General features: G+C 45.1%; 2 protein-coding genes across 4 annotated transcripts in view; one reads left to right on the top strand and one right to left on the bottom strand.

The window, feature by feature from the left end:
* LOC104545060 (ATP-dependent RNA helicase DDX19B) overlaps positions 1 to 10082 on the top strand; it is a 10545-nt gene extending 463 nt beyond the window's left edge. Inside the window, exons 2-12 of one of the 3 annotated variants that reach the window (XM_010190092.1) lie at positions 657 to 705; positions 1122 to 1175; positions 2055 to 2190; positions 4246 to 4338; positions 5016 to 5118; positions 5904 to 6018; positions 6195 to 6372; positions 6815 to 7052; positions 8080 to 8242; positions 9002 to 9193; positions 9599 to 10082. In XM_010190092.1, the coding sequence (XP_010188394.1) occupies positions 657 to 705; positions 1122 to 1175; positions 2055 to 2190; positions 4246 to 4338; positions 5016 to 5118; positions 5904 to 6018; positions 6195 to 6372; positions 6815 to 7052; positions 8080 to 8242; positions 9002 to 9193; positions 9599 to 9660 (1383 nt within the window). In that variant the 3' untranslated portion in view covers positions 9661 to 10082. Of the gene's footprint in view, positions 1 to 656; positions 710 to 1101; positions 1176 to 2054; positions 2191 to 4245; positions 4339 to 5015; positions 5119 to 5903; positions 6019 to 6194; positions 6373 to 6814; positions 7053 to 8079; positions 8243 to 9001; positions 9194 to 9598 lie in introns of all 3 variants that reach the window. The other 2 variants (XM_010190091.1, XM_010190093.1) reach the window with 2 other exon arrangements.
* Positions 10083 to 13840: 3758 nt separating this feature from the next.
* On the bottom strand, positions 13841 to 14719 carry UBXN10 (UBX domain protein 10). The gene has a single exon (XM_010190089.1). It carries the CDS (start codon positions 14717 to 14719, stop codon positions 13841 to 13843), a length of 879 nt encoding a protein of 292 aa, XP_010188391.1.
* Between the last annotated feature and the right edge of the window lie 1442 nt (positions 14720 to 16161).

The following is a 16161-nucleotide window of genomic DNA, read 5'->3' as shown; positions in this document are numbered from 1 at the left end:
GGTAGGGAGGCCCCTCTCCTTCCCCCTCACCCTACATATAGACACAGCCCTGTCAGCAGCACCGTTTCTGAGGTGGTCACCAAGCCTGTGGTCTTCAGGGGGAAAAAAAAAATATCTTTTCTCTCTTTTTTTTTTTCCCTGTGATAAGATCTAGATTTGTTTGAGGTGTTGGGGTTTTTATTTCTCTGAGCCGTTCAAGCGCTGTGCTTTAGCAAGGAGAGCATGAACTCAGCCTGGATGTGCAAGAAGACCCTTGGGGCTCCCCTCCCCATCACATTTCTGGTGGTGAAACAAACCCTGGGTGAGAGGGATGTGTCCTGGGGCAGCCAGCACTGCCCTCGGCTCTCCTCTCCATCCTGGAATGTAAATTTTCTCCCATTTGCCATCAGCAGAGCAATTAGCGAGCCGAGTCACAGGGTCAGAAAACAAACCCCTTCTCCCTTACAGCTGAGAAAAAGTATTTGTTTTAAAACTCAAGATCAAGCTCATCTCGCTAACTTCATCTTGTTTGCCTTCAGGCTTGGGTTGTCACTATGCGGGTGATAAATCTGGAGGTGTTGATGAAAGCTCAGGTTTTTCTGAGCTTTTTCCATTAGTAAAACATAGGTACAGTGGCCTTCGCAGGACTCTGACTTTGTGTTCTTCCTCACTTGCAGTTGAGCAGTTTACATCTGAAGGAGGAAAAAACCAAACCAGATGCCAATGGTGAGTTCCAGCCACTCAAATGGGCTTAGAAATGTTTTTCCGTTGGGTTTGGAGCGCTGCTGCTAAAGTAAATCGCCAATTAGTCAAAAAATTCCAGAAAAAGGAAACATAAAGCTAAGATTAAACAGCAGCGTAGACTAAATATCTGGCTCGCACACTTGGTCTGCAAGGCTGACTTTTTAAAATCATGTTTTGATGTATTCAAGGAGCTGTGTGGGCAAAATCTCTTACAGTGGTTGATAAACTTCAGTGCAAGCCGTAACTTTGGTTTCTTCTGCGCACCAATAAAGCAGGGCTGTTCTCCCCAGGAAAATGAGCTGTTTTGTAGCTTTTCCCACAATATTTGAAACCTAAAACTCTGTGGGTGTGGGGTGCCTGACCTCGCATCTGCCCCAGAACTGTCTGTTTTACTTTAGGTGCTGTTGTCAAGGCAGACGACAACATAGAGAAGACGGAGGATGAGGAGAAGGGTAAGCGCTGCCTTGACAAATGCTTTGGCAAGGAATGTTGAAAAGAAAACTAATTTTGTATATACTTAAAGTAAGTCTGCCTTATGTCTCAGGATGGATGATCTTGTATCCTGCTCCAAGGACTTAATTGTAAGCCACGTCTTTCTTCCATAATACTTTTAAAGCCATTTGGTCCTGTAATAACTTGGGAGACTCCTGGATTAGAGTGGAGAGAAATAAGGGGATAGCAGTGTTCTCAAAGGCAGGACTGGAGACAGGAGCAGTTGGATAACCTGGAGCTGGAATTGCTGTAGCAACCAGCACGTTGCGTTTATGAAATGGCCGTTAAGAGGTGGGTAACAGCTCTAAATGCTTCAGAAGGCGGCTTTAGAAAACAGGTTTATTAGGAAAACCCCAAAGTGCAGCAGTTTAGCCTTCCATTTTGATCTCACTTATCCTCAGCCCTTACTGTATTTCAGCCTTGGCACCTTTCAAAGTAGCGTTCGGCCTCAAACTTTCCTTGAAAAGAAAAAAAACCCTAAAAGGTGTCTGCTCTCATGTCAGATAATAGTGAGGCTTTTAGCCTTGTCCCACCTTCCAGTTGGATGCTAAGCTATAATATCTCAAATCAGCACCGTTCTTTCTCTGTTAAGATCCCCCTTAAAACAGTGCTCATTTTGGTTTGTCTTCCTAATATTAAATGTGAATCTCTGTGATATCCTGATAACTGTTTCTCTCAAAAAGTTTGGGCTCTTTCATGCCATTGCTCTGTGATAGAGAATTTCAGACTTTGGAGGCATCTTGTCCTTTTAAACTGGCTCAGTAATGCACCGTTTCAGTGGGAGCAACACCTGAAGCAGGCTGTGATTTATTTACTTCTTCTACCTCCCTTTTCAACAGAGGACAGAGCTGCCCAGTCCTTGCTGAACAAGCTAATCCGCAGTAACTTGGTTGACACAACAAATCAGGTGGAGGTGCTGCAGAGGGATCCCACGTCGCCTCTCTACTCCGTGAAGTCTTTTGAGGAGCTGCGGCTGTAAGTCCTGTTAGAATTCCTGGCTGAGTAGGAGATACCACTTAAAAGTGCATGGGTTTCTGTTTCCAATTATTGCAAAATTGTCATTAATAAATGAGCATGTCATTTATTGTATTATTTCAATGCAAGGAGGATTATTTTATCTTGGTTCCTCGTGAAGGCTTCCAACTGAAACAAGGTCATTTGAACTCCTGGTCTGTGTAGAGCTAGCACTGCTTTCTGTAATCAGCTCTAGCAACAGTATTCTGAATTTTAATGTATGGGTTTTGGTCTTCAGATGCACAGTGAAGCTCATGTGTGACAAGCTGGATGAGGTGACCAGAGGAGGGAGGGCTGTGCTTCCATGGCCGCTGTCCCCAAGGCCACGTGAATCGCAAAAAGAGACCTTTTCTGTGTCAGGGACATTGTCATTTTGCCACCAGCTCTCCAGCAAAGGCGGAGAGGCTCGGGGCAGGTGTTCCAGCAGCACAGCAGTGCTTTGGAAAACAAGATTTGTTTTATTGGCAGAAGTAATGAACCACCTTCTGTGCCCATTCTCTGGCGGTTATTTGTGCAGGTCCAGCAGCAGCAGTGAATAGCACAAAGGGAAAAGCTTATCTTTTCTCTGCCAGCAATACTGGATTTATGTACTGGAGAGACTACTAGCGTTAGTATTTTCTGACCCTTCCTATTGAATACCTTTACCAGTGGAGCTTTCAAACAATGATAGCAGTATTTAAGGGGTGATAGATTTATGTATTTTTTTAATGTGCTGAAGAGGCTGTCCTGTTGGGATTGTTGTTGGTTATATTGATGATCTCAGGTTTGTTGCTCTTTTGCAAGCTCCATGGGGATATCAGAGCCGATGAGACTTCTCGCCATGAAATGTCAGGATGTCGTTTCGGTTTGTTGATATTAGTGGTTGAATGCCTACAAAAAAAGCTGAGGTCCTGTAGTGCCTGGTAGACTAATTCCCATCTTTCAAAAGCCAAACAGTCCAAGTGAGTTAATGATGGGGGCAGCCAGACTAATTGAGTCTTCATTTTGTTATGACTTGGTGTATCCTTGGCAACTGTTGCAGAGTGGGGCTTTGTACGTCCTTGCTTCTGAGCAGCAAAAGGTTATGTTTTCAAAGAGCTTTTGTTCCAGCCGTCATCTGAAAGTAATACACGATTTTTAAAAAGCACGTTGTGCTGAATAGGAAGTTCTTAACAGTGGGAAATGGTGGGCAGGAAACCTGTAACCTGCTTTGAAAGGGAAGCCCTTACTTCTGAGGACTGCTAACAGCACTCTAGTAAGCCAGAGGAGGTCATTTGCTAAGAGTTTCCTAGCACCATAACCTGAATTTTAGGTTGTTCTTGGATCTCCTTGTCTCCATAAGTGTCTGTTAAGACTAGAAAGGTCCCTTGAGAAAAAGCTCTTGAGGACACACTTTGGTTTGGATGCTGGGTTATAACCATGGATCACCAGGTGCAGTCATGGTGAGCATCAGTCATTGACCAGCTTTGTGTGCTAAGCCAGGATCGCTCTGGTGTTATCACACTGTATGTGTGACAGAATCCATCACGACTTACTGAAGTCCTTGCGATGGTTTCAGGACATTACGCTTCATTCTGTTCCTCGTACTGAGGTCGCTTTGTCCTGTATTGGAGTCTTCAAAGAGTGATAATTTTGGTGCCAAGATTAAGTATGGCTGAGGAAAAGGGATTGGCCTAAAGGACAGGATTAATGCTCTCTGGCCTGGCATCCCCAGGATTGTCTGAAAAGCTGCTTTAGAACAAGAAGCCCAGCGCTAGCTGTAGAGCTGTGACATGGTTTCCCATGTACCTGTGAAAGGCAGGCATGCAGGCTGATTTACTAACTCGAGGGGGTTTTGCAAAGCTTCCTTGCCAAACTTTCTACTGTCCCTTGTTGTAGCTTCCAGGCATTGATCGTAGTCACTCCACCAGTGCAATTACAGTGGGTACACAGAAAGAGGCAGCTCTTTGGTTGCAAGGATTTCTCTCACCTTTTTGTACACAAATGAAAACCAAATGTACTTTAATAGTCATGGTATAAAAACTCCTTTGTTTTCAGGAAACCACAGCTTCTGCAAGGAGTCTATGCCATGGGCTTCAACAGACCATCTAAGATACAAGAGAATGCCTTGCCCATGATGCTTGCTGAACCGTATGTACCCATACTTTCCACTCTCTTCCAGTATAGGCAGGACTTGAAAAATTTAGCATACTAATATGGAGCTTTAGAGGGGAGGAGGGTGATGAGGGAGCTGTCCAGGCTGTGGTGAAAGGGTTCCCATGCCATGGTGTTTCTGTAGTCATGAACTATGTGACAGCACCCATGGATTTGCCCTTTTCCCAGGGCTGGTACTGAACATGCAGTGCTGCAGTGTTCGGCCAAGGTCAGTCTGATTTTCGTAGTCAGCGTAGGAGAGAAATAATAAGGCTGCTTTGGAACATGGCTCCAGAAATCCTGGGTGGGTGGGTGTAGGTGCGATGCTGTGTTGCCTGCATGGCTGGTTTTCCTCTCTGCACTCCTGAGCTGAAATGTATGAAGTGTTAAGTCACTAGGGGGAGATATGCAAAATGGAAAAGTACTGACAGATAATCACAGCTTTCCTTCCAAATGACCATAATCAAGACGTGCTGAAAGAGAGCATTGGTAGAGGGCAAGAACTAACTTCTGCCCTGTGGAGCATAGCTGGTCAAGTTAGGCACCAATCCAGGGCAGTGATAAATCTAAAAGGTATTAAAATGCCACTCGTGTTTTCTTTATCGTTCAACCTCATGAATACGCTGTCTGGGTCGCTCATCTGGTTGAGCACGTGTCTGCTCTCTGTTCTACAGCCCACAGAACCTGATCGCACAATCTCAGTCTGGTACTGGCAAGACAGCTGCCTTTGTCCTGGCCATGCTCAGTCGTGTTGAGCCTGGGAACAAGTATCCACAGGTGACGTTTCTGGGATGTGACTGTTCTGGGGGGGTTTCGTGGTGGTGCGTTGCCACCTAGTGAAGAAGCTGAGCTGCTGTTGAGACCGTTGACAGTAAATTCATAGCTTGATAAACCCATCTCTGTGATGCTCTTTCTGTAAACTTAGCAAAGGCTGGTAGTTCAGGGATCTATCAAAATGCTTTGAATGCAAAGGACGTGGATTTTGCTCACAACTTGTTCCTGTTAGTCCCTCCCTTGCATCACTCAGGATGCCATTGCTCTGTGAGGAGTTAATTAGAGGGGATATCATTCTGGGAGAAATTAAATCAGAGAAATATTGCAGGCTGAAGGGGATTAAGTAAGTGGAATTTGGGATGGAAGAGAAGATATCTGTGACAATAGAGCAGACAATGCCCAGAAAGGGGCTTTTTTTAACCCAGTTTTATTATGAGGTAGTTGAGCAGTTTTACCAAGTTTACCAAGTTTTTTCCCTTTAAAAATCCTGTTCTTATCTCTTAGTCTAAGACTAGGGTCCCTGTCACTACTGTCCACATACGTCCCCCATCAGAGTATTTGCACTCTCGGTCCTGAGGAGCAGAATTGCACACAGGAAGCCAATAGCCAGGTGACTGTGTCACATGAACTCCTTCTCTAGTTGCAGGATGCAGGGCTGGTGGGCTTTCAGAAACTCTACAGCTGCTAGCATGTTTGTCTTCAGGAAAACTTCAATAAGGATTTTAAAAAGCAAGTGTGATAGTGTTACCCGGGATCATCTGAAACATGTTATTCTTCTGTCTCTCCAGTGTTTGTGCCTTTCCCCAACATACGAGCTGGCACTTCAAACAGGAAAAGTGATTGAACAGATGGGAAAGTTTTATCCGGAGCTGAAACTTGCATATGCTGTTCGAGGAAATAAATGTGAGTAAGGTGAAATGCTACCAACAGACTGTAAATGAGAAAAGGATGTTCCTCGGTGCAATAGAGTAAAGGAACAATAGAGCAGTCAGAGTGTGAAACAGGCCAGTTCAGAGAGGGCAGAGCATTTCACTGGCTGTGCAGCCATCTTATGAAAGCCTTCCTTTCTGTCTCGGCAGTGGAGAGAGGTCAGAAGATCTCTGAGCAGATTGTAATCGGCACTCCTGGCACTGTGCTGGACTGGTGTTCCAAACTGAAATTCATAGATCCCAAGAAAATCAAAGTGTTCGTCTTGGATGAGGCTGACGTGATGATAGCAACCCAAGGGCATCAGGACCAGAGCATCCGCATTCAGAGGTGAGGACTCGGTGTACATTGCTGGAGGTGGTTTTTGTTTCTTTTGATTATGGCTGCTTTGTATCATAGGGACAGCAGGGCTAGATTCTTGACTGGTGTCTTCACCGATAAAGCAACAAGATTAAAATGATATATTTAGCTCTAATCCAGATGGTTAATAGAGAGAGAATGTCAGGGGATGACAAGCAGTTTCATTTTCTTACAGAATAAAAAGCCTGTCCCTGGAGCAGGGTTTATTCATTTTCAAGAATGCAAGTTTGGGTGTCACTGATCCGTGAGGGAACGATCAGGTGTTGGTAAGGTTAGCATTAGCCTTTCCAGCCACTGAAATAACTGCTTCTGAGGTTTTTGTTCTGCTTTGCCCGTAGCATTAATCCCATCAGGATATCGGGGGTGTGATAACATTGTGAGGGAACGCTGCCCATTGTGCTCTCTCTTGCAGAATGCTCCCCAGAGACTGCCAGATGCTTCTGTTTTCAGCCACTTTTGAGGATTCTGTGTGGAAGTTTGCTCAAAAAGTTGTTCCTGACCCAAACATTATCAAACTGAAGCGAGAGGAGGAGACACTGGACACTATTAAGCAGTATTACGTTCTGTGCAATAACAGAGATGAGAAGTTCCAGGCTCTCTGCAACATCTACGGCGCTATCACCATTGCCCAGGCCATGATCTTCTGCCACGTGAGTCCTTTCGGGGAGTGTTATAGTCCCAGTGACCCCATTAGTGTCTGCTAAACTTTAAAACCTGGCCAGGCACACTTTTCAGAAAGAAACCAAGAACGTGAATTGCCTTTTTCTTTGGCTTTTCTGGCTCCCTCTTTGAGTGAAATCTTGAGAGCCATGATAGCACGAGCAAGTTTGTTTCTCTGGGTTTGACCATCCAGGTAATTTTTATACTTGAAGTCCACTGAAGCAAAGATCAGAGTAATGCACAGTTTTCCAAAACAGAGTATTACTCAGAACTACTGAAAAAAACCTAAACCCTGAGGATGGAAAATGGATAAAAACAGGACAGAAGGAGGGCTGGGGAAGTGTTTTATTTCTGCAGCTGATACATAGCTTTTCTTGGGACTTCCCTCAGATAAATGGTGTTCTACCTCTGGAGGTCTCCCTGGGAACCATACTGAGATGTCTTTTTTATTTTTTCTGGAAGCCACCATTAGGGAACAGACAGTGCTGACAGCACCAGAATAGCCATGTAAAGCTAGCTCAGACAGGATCAAACCTGTATTTGGAGTCTGCTGCAGCAGTCTGTTTATAGGCTGTCTCGAGATGTAATAATACCAGACGTAATCAGAGCTCAAAAATCTATCGTAATTGGAAACTGTTTAATTCAAGAGTGGGTAGAGCCTCTGTTTGATTTCACAACTACGTTCAGCTCTAACCCTGCCATTTTCCAAGCTGAGTAGTTTTGTTTACCTGACAACGCATGCGAGTTTTTAGCATAGGTACATAATCCCTCATAGAGTGAAAGCTGAGGAGTAGAGAACAAATAAAACACATCCTTTTCTTAAAGGAGGGTTTCTGTGGTGGCGACATGCACACTTTCCTACTATGGAGCAGCGTGGGCACAGCACTTAGGAGCTGTTTCCTTTTGAGATAGAAAAGCCGAGCAACTGGAGAGCTTCCAGTCGATCCCAGAGAGGTTTCTTCCCACTTTACAGCATTAAAACTTCCTCCCAGAGACAGGGCTCGCTTTGTGTTTCAGACTCGCAAGACGGCCGGCTGGCTAGCGGCGGAGCTCTCGAAGGAAGGCCATCAGGTGGCGCTGCTCAGCGGGGAAATGATGGTGGAACAGAGAGCTGCTGTGATAGAGCGTTTCCGAGAGGGCAAAGAAAAGGTGCTGGTGACCACAAACGTCTGTGCCAGAGGTAGGGCATGGCAGAGGCAGTGGTTCCTAAAATAAGATATGGCTGGCCAGCTAACAGCGAGAATTCGTATCCTCAGGTGTTCTAGTCCAGAGAAGTTAGGGTCCTTAAAGTAATTCCTAAGATTTTGGGCTGCTGGCCATGTCTGTGCATATAAAGATGCCTGTGGGCAAGCAGGATTCCTTGCAGGCTTCGTGCAGCTTGAGATGAGAAAGTCCACCCTGTGAGAATTTTATGCTTTGGCACCCAGCCTGGCTTGTACTTCTGACCTTAAGTGTTTAACGTGTTCCAAAATACTGAATCTGAATAATACTGAACTCTGGAAGGAATTTCTGTTACAACTTGACATCCTAGAACAGTTAAGACGATGTAGTACTTGTAAAGGCTCCTTGTTTTTCTTATTCAGCTTTGGAGACGAAGAGGGAGTTTCTAAAATACGTAAGTGCCCGTTAAAGCTGAGCAGCTCCAATTGTTTTTCCATTGGCTGTTTCAGTGGGATTCAGTGGTATCAGAGCTAGACGGTTTTAAATTTCAAATTACCCTGTAAGCACATTGTGGAAAAGATCCAGTTCAGAGTTTGAGACTGGTTTTTAACTCCTCGCACAGCGGGGCAGCCGCGCTCTGAAATCTGTCGGAAATTCTGCTGTTGGGTAGCCTGGCTGTGGTGACCAAACTGCACACAGGTCAGGGCAGAGGAGGCTGTTCCTGCTCCAAGAGGGTTTAAATGCAGTTGTGCCATCTGATGCTTGCTTTTTTTCTTAGGGATTGATGTAGAGCAGGTCTCTGTTGTCATCAATTTTGACCTTCCTGTGGATAAAGATGGCAATCCAGATAACGAGACGTATCTGCACCGGATTGGACGTACGGGTCGCTTTGGCAAGCGAGGACTGGCTGTGAACATGGTGGACAGCAAGCACAGCATGAATATTCTCAACAGAATCCAGGAACATTTCAGTACGTACCCTCAGGCTTGCTTCTTTCTCTAAAATTAGATGTTATTCCTGCAGAATTTGGGCTAGATGTACACTGAGGAATTATTTATTGAGCCTTAAACTGACCGCAGAATAGCACATCAGTTGTTTTGTGAAATGTCACTTAAGACTGTGAAGTGCTACCTCTGATAGGAGCAGAAATAGGTCAAGTTGTCTGTTTGCTGGCTACCTAGATAGTCCATAAAATGGGTAACATTTGAGTACCCTGATGGGCCTTTAAGAAAAGAAAAACAGGTTTATGTTGTAGTTTTAGAACCTGACTGAACATTTCATGGCTTAAAGCTGAAGTCCTCAAGACCAGCTAAAAGGCAGCTTTCCCTTCTCTGCTCCGCGTTACGCAATCTGACTTCTTTCTCATCTTTTCCAGACAAAAAGATAAACAAATTGGATACCGACGACTTGGATGAAATTGAGAAGATAACTAACTGAAGTGCAGCTGCTGGAACTGGTGTGTACCCTGCTGTGGAAGCTCTCCCACTACAATTGGATCAGCGCTCAGATTGGCACGCCTCTCGGCTAGTCCCGCAAAGGACTCTTTTAAGAAAATGAGTACACAAAAATTACCTCATTTGAAAAATTGCAGTTGGACTTCAAATTGTGCAACTATGAGGAAGAAGAGGAAATGTTTACAGAAGCTTTTAACATTTCTTAGTTTAGCCTTAAAATGGAAAGATCTTTTGAATTCTATGAAATAATGTTTGCCAAAAAATGGGCAATAGGTAATTATATAAAACAAAATTAAAAAAGAAGAAAAAAAAGCAAAACTTTATTGCCTTTAATTGAAATAAAGTTCAGCATTCACCTGATCAGGTAAAATTAAAAAGTCAAATATATAATGGACAGAAGTAAAGAAGAAAAAAAACAAAAAACATAAAGAAAGCAAACAAGGCAGCTGGTTTTTGGCTGGAAACTCAACTTGTACAGAATAGGATGTCATTCTCTTTGGCGCTCCCCTGAGCTCTTTAAGACTCATTTCTGGCTTCCTGATGGATTTGCCCTGCTTTTCCTTACGTCAGTTGTCCTGAGGATGTCTCCAGTAGCTCATACTCGCAAACACAGGTGCCGTGTTGCTTTTGCTGGGCAGTATTTTCTTTTAATTTATCCTCGATTTGTTAGAATGGCCACCATGCGTCAAGCGGTGCGGTGGTGACAGTGCTTATGTACGTACTCTAGAAGTTAACCCGAAGAGTTTCGCCTTGCCAAGGTGTGGGTGGGTGGGGTGGGGAGGGAGGGCAGTGGGAAGGGAACTGTACTAACGAATTTTCAACTAAATTCAGCTCCATCAAATGCTGATGTGTGTTGAGGGGGGAAAACAGTCACCTTTAGGCAGGTGGTGCCAGTTCTGAGATGATCCTGTGAAGCTCTGTGTGAATAATGTACAGAACTGCTAGGCTTCACCGATCAGTAGTAGAAACAGGAAATAAACAGGAAATAAAAATAATGATAGCTTGTATTGACCAAGAAAAACACCTTTAGACCACCAAATTTCCCTGTTACAGTATGTTTCAGTACCAGAGTTTTGAGTTAAATTGCTCAGCCAAATTGCAGACGGGAAGCGCTCCACTTTCATTGTGCTCGTAGTGCAAACCAGGTCACCGGTCCCTTGCCCCAGGGCGATCCTTGCTGGAAAAGGAAGGATTTGCAACTTCTGTGCTCGGGCTTTTAGTTGGGTTGGGACCATTCTCGTGCGCACAACTGAAAGCCTGTGGGTTGTTCCCCCAGCCCGGTTTCCAGGAGAAGGAGGCTCCTGAACTAGAACTTAGGGTGCACAGCTCTTTTTTGGGGAAAATGGGATGTGCGTGAGCAGCCATCGGCCTGCTACTCAGTGCAGGAATCACTTCAAATCAAATGTATAAATTGTAAATTTAACTAGGAATTTTCTTTGCAATTTTGGCCATCATATTCTGTTCAAAGACAGGAACATGGATCCTTTTACCAAGTAAAAAAAGGCTCATTTAAAATGTACCTAAAATTTTAGGAAATTGTGCACCCTTTTATCAATTTGTATAAAGGCTTTAGTGAAAAAAAAAAAAACAAACTGTTAAAATTAAACTTTTTGTATTCTGGGGTGTATCTATTTTTATTCTGTTGGAAACCTATTTAAAGTGGCAGGTGAGTGAGTGCTTGCGTGTCGAGTGGAAGACTTGTTTCAATCACCTACTTTCATAGTACAGCTGAATGACCTCGTGACAGCAGAGTATTGGGGTGAATTGCCATGAAAGCTGCTGCTGGTCCTGTGTGCTGTTTCTAATGTACTTTTAATTGGAATAAAGAACACATACTGAACCATGCCTCCGCTCATTTCTTGCTTGAATATTTTTTTGTTGTTTAAAAAACAAGGAAGCCTTCGGTAAGGATGTTCCCAGCCAGGAGTCCTGATGAGTTTTTGATTTGTGCCCTGCTCAGTGAAGGTCACAGCTCAGTCAGTGACAAACTGAATTTCACCTGATTCCTGAAATTATTTTGAAGAATTCCACAAGGAAGCTTGTAAAATGGCATCACACAGTAATGAGGTCAGACAAATACCGTTCTTCCCCCATAGTACTTCTTGTTAAGTCCTGCCCTGCATTTGCACCATCAGACTTTTGAAGGGAAGAGAACTGGGAGAGGAAAGAGGGGTTTTCCCTGCACCGTGCTTGCCGAGATCAAGAGTGGATGTCATTTTTAGAAAAGGAAATAATTAAAATGCACATCTGTGGAGATGCTGGAGCCTGGGTGAGTTTGTTAGAGGACCAAACTCAGCTGTATCTTAGATGGAGGAATCTCCCACAGGAGAAGTGCTGTCCAGCATGAGCCAAGTTGTTCTTACTCTTCAGTTCTTGGTTAAAGCATCGGCCCCTGCACGTTCTCAAAGCTGTGTGGTGGTCACCATGTCTCTGGTTGGTAGCAGCGGGCACTCGCTGATCCAAAACACATCCTTCCTTGCTGTGATCTTGTATTTAGTGCAGGACAGGGATGCAGACTCCAGGAAAGCACAGGCAAGATGGTGTGGATGGCAGCTGACTGTCCAGAGTCTGATTTGGACGGTCCCAGAGGTATTTGCCATCAAATTAACGGCATTTTTTGTTTTGGAGGAGACGCTATGGCTAAGCTTCCAGTTCACATAAATGATTTGAAGTTCAAGGTTCAACCTAAAAGGTTTTATTGGCTGTACTAGAACACAGTAGGAAAACACTCAGCAACTTAGAAGTAACACAGTATATATAAAATCAGAAGGACTTTAAGGACTTGAGTGAAACATAGAAAATGGTTTCTGTAACAAAGAGTAAAACTTTGCTCTCCACTGAGGTTGGTTAAAAGCACCCATGTGTCCAACATCCTGACACTGGGATTGCTACCAATGCAATCACCAATCGCCCACAGCAACAGGTAACACTATTTAATTAATTTTTAATACCATTTCTATAAAGCTGCCAGACCCTGGCACTTGCTTTAGAAGGAGATGCTGCACTCTTGGTCAACACCAGCATAAGCTTTCCGTTGCTATGACTGGTCTGAGTTGGTTTGCTACTTACACTGACATTAAAAATATGCTGGGTTTGCCTCAGAATATTAAAACTAGCTGTCTGTGTTTTGAGTCAATTGAATTATTGCCTTTGAACCGTAAGAATTCCCACTGGAAACCTTGAAGATCCATTTTTTTAGCACAAGCACATTGTATTTATCTAAAACCTGCCAAGTTACCCTACCAGCCTTTTTTAATGATAGTTTAGTAAAATATGGTGTACTGCCTGAGCCAATCCCTCAGTCAAATCCAATTAATATATTTCTACTTAAAAATTCTCAAAGCAGCACTTGCTTCCTTGGCTTAACTCACTTCAGTGTCAAGGGGTTAAACGGAAGGGTTTCGTAACATCTCATCTTGACTCTCCATCTGTTCTTACCTATGGGTCACACGAGTTGAATGAGAGAAGGAAAACTAAGTAGAAAATCCTGCTGCTCGCCAGTACAGGCAAAATAATAACTTTGTTCTTAAAAAATATGTAGTCACGCTCTTAAAAGCTGCACTGAGGTTATCCAGAAAGAGCTGAGCCCTCACAGGCACATCACCATTGGTCTTACAATTTAACACTTCACAGTAATCCCTTACGTGTTATTACTGTTATTTCCAGATGGTTTTTGGGTTTGATCTCTGCTTCAGTCACTCTCGAGAAGAAGTTGCTTTAAAATGATGATTACCTACTGAACATGGTCCTCCGGAGTAAAACAGTTCTCTTTCTACCTTCCCAAATACATTCCTCTGAATCCAGATCCACGCAAGGAAGCAGTACCTTCCTGAAATACAGAAAAAGACAAGGGGAGAGGTCTTGGGAACTTCAAAGAAGAACACTGGCAATTTAAAAAAAAAGGAACAACAACAAAACAAAAGGCCAAAGGTTGATGGCACCCAGGAAGCAATTTGTGATGGCACATGTGAAAAAAAAGAAGCTATATACATTTGAAATACTATTTCAACATATACACACACGTCTGCCTCAAGAGGAAATTTAGGAAGATGGCAAGATAAAGGAGCAGGCCCAGGAAACATCAGAATTTCAGCTTTTTGGAAAAAGTAATGCAGCCCACTCAGCAGAACGACTCAGAGCGGTGCGGTGGTGTCTCTGTGCGCCTAAAGATCTGCGTCGTGCTGCTCTGTCTGTCGGATGCACAGCACGGACTTGTGGAGAATCCCACACTCGCGGAGGGATCTCGTAAGGTCAGAGAAGCTCCTGCAGGGCACCTCCACCGTTTCCACGCAGCAACATTTGTATTTGGCCGATGTTTTCTGTTCCGCCACAGCAAGGACCCTCTGGAGGCTGTCAGTGGGCTTGAAGTGATGTTCAAATCTCTGACCAGAGGGAGATCGAATAGCGAGCAGCAAGTGCGACTGTTCTTTCGGTGGCTCTTCCAAACTTAAAGTCGATGTCAAAGGGCTCTCTTGTCTCATTTTCCTTCCTGTCTCAGGAGGACACTGTGCATGTGAGCTTTCTTCACCAGGGACATCGGCTTCTGACAACGCACCGGCAGATCCTTGTTCTTCAGAAAGAGTTTTGATTGTCGGAGCCTCCTCCCGCCCCTCACTCACTTCCAGCCGGTCAATCTGTTCAGCCACGGCTTCCACAGCGCTGCTCCCTCCGCCCTTCCAGCCGATGGAGGGGAGCACCTTGTACTTGTTGAGGGAGGAAGAGGTCCTCAGAGGCACTTGCTGCAGGAGCTCCGGGATTTCCTTAGGAGACACCTGGCCTGATGGGAATGCCGGCTTTGTGGATGACGCTCTCCGGTTCTTCACAAGTTTGGGAGGAGCTGCTGGTGGCAGGGAAGGTGGCATTCGGCAAGGACAGGCTTCCACGCTCTCAGAGCAACTGAAGCTTGGCCTGGTGCGGCCCTTAGCAGATTTTGGCCTGGCAACGTGCATGGTGGTGGTGTTTGGTCCCAAGAAAGCAGCTGCTGTGCTTGAAGGGAAGCAGAGGTGAGGTGGTGCTAAGTTCAGAGGAGCCGCTGTGGCCATTGCTTCTCAAGGCACCTGCGGACAGCGTAGCAGAGGGAAAAGTTACAGGAACTGGCCAGAAAGCTTCTAGAGAGGATGATCTCCCTACAGCTCCCATGACTGTGCTGCACATCAGATAATAATAGCAATAAATCTGGTGTGTCACCGTGCAGGCAGGCAGCAGTCGCCTGGTTCAGTAACAGCTGAGTCAGAGATGGGGGGTATGTGTATTTATAGGCATTGGCTTTGTCAGAAATTGTTTGAAGTTGACCCAGAGCATCAGGAAGTTGTGCCCTTCCCAACTTATAGAAACTTTGTGATGGAAAGAACAGAACATTTTTTTCTGAAGCTAGAAACTCAGTGAAAATGGGAGATGAGTGAACTTCAAAGCACAGATCTGGCCTTTTTGCTGTTCCTGCAGTGAAAGATTAAGTTCCTATCGTGAACTTTTGGGTATGACTGGTTGCACTTTGCTTTTTAAAAATTTCAGAAGACCTTTGAAATCAAATGTGTCTGAATCAATACAGAGAAACCCATTCTGACTTCTGTGACCAAAAGCTGCTTAACAGAGACCAATATTAACCTCCGTTAAAGATGAAGTGACGTTCTGCTGTGTGATCCCCAACTTAAGCTGCGCTCAGACCACCCATGCAAGGACAAAGCCCAGAAGTTCAGACAACCAGGTCACGACCTCACAACAGCATTCTGGAGAAGTGCGACAGGGTCATGCACCTCCTCCTCCTCCTTTTCTGTGGTTTGTGTAGCAGGATTTATCAAGAGCTATGGGCAGGGACACGCTGCCCAAGTGATTCACCACTTTCCTAGGAGCCTGTGCGAGGGAGGAGGGTGTGTGCCTTTCACATACTACCCCCAACAAACTCCAAGGCAACAAGCTGTATCTCGGCATCCTCTGACGAGGAACTCCCGAGCGCATCAGAGCACTTATCAGATACCACCAGTTACACTGCCAGCTTGACAACTAAAAACCCCAAACAAACAACCTGCCAGAAGCCATGGTGGGACCCTCATGAGTGAGGGTCTGTACCACTTCAGCACAGTATATATTAGAGATTTATCGTGAGAAGCTGCAAATACGGCACGTTTTACGTTTAAGTCCCTGGGTGAGGGGTTGGGATCGGGAGCTGCAGTCACAGTGGGTTGTGCCCACAGGTGGCCCCAAACACAGGGTTTGGGAAGGCAGACAGCCCCAAATACCTGGCCCTACAGCATAGTCACAGCCCCACAGCACAGCACAGCTCCCCGGCAGAGCCCACAGTGCCACGGCCTGGCCCCAGACCCACAGCTGAGCCTAGCACTGGTCCCACAGCAGGGCCTCACAGCACAAACGTGGCTCCACTACATAAGCCCGGCCCCACAGCCAGGTCCCAGCCTCATAACACAACTCCACAGCCCCACAGTCGGCCCTGGACCCCACAACCCGGCCCCACAGCCGGCCCTGGGCC

This window comes from Mesitornis unicolor, unplaced genomic scaffold (assembly GCF_000695765.1).
Source record: "Mesitornis unicolor isolate BGI_N332 unplaced genomic scaffold, ASM69576v1 scaffold20758, whole genome shotgun sequence".
Classification (NCBI taxonomy): Eukaryota; Metazoa; Chordata; class Aves; order Mesitornithiformes; family Mesitornithidae; genus Mesitornis; species Mesitornis unicolor.
The sequence above is the reverse complement of the archived record's forward strand: the minus strand, read 5'-3'. Positions and strand labels throughout refer to the sequence as shown.

Excerpts from the sequence above, each read along its gene's own strand:
- UBXN10 (XM_010190089.1), bottom strand. The coding sequence starts at position 14,719 with ATGGCCACAGCGGCTCCTCTGAACTTAGCACCACCTCACCTCTGCTTC.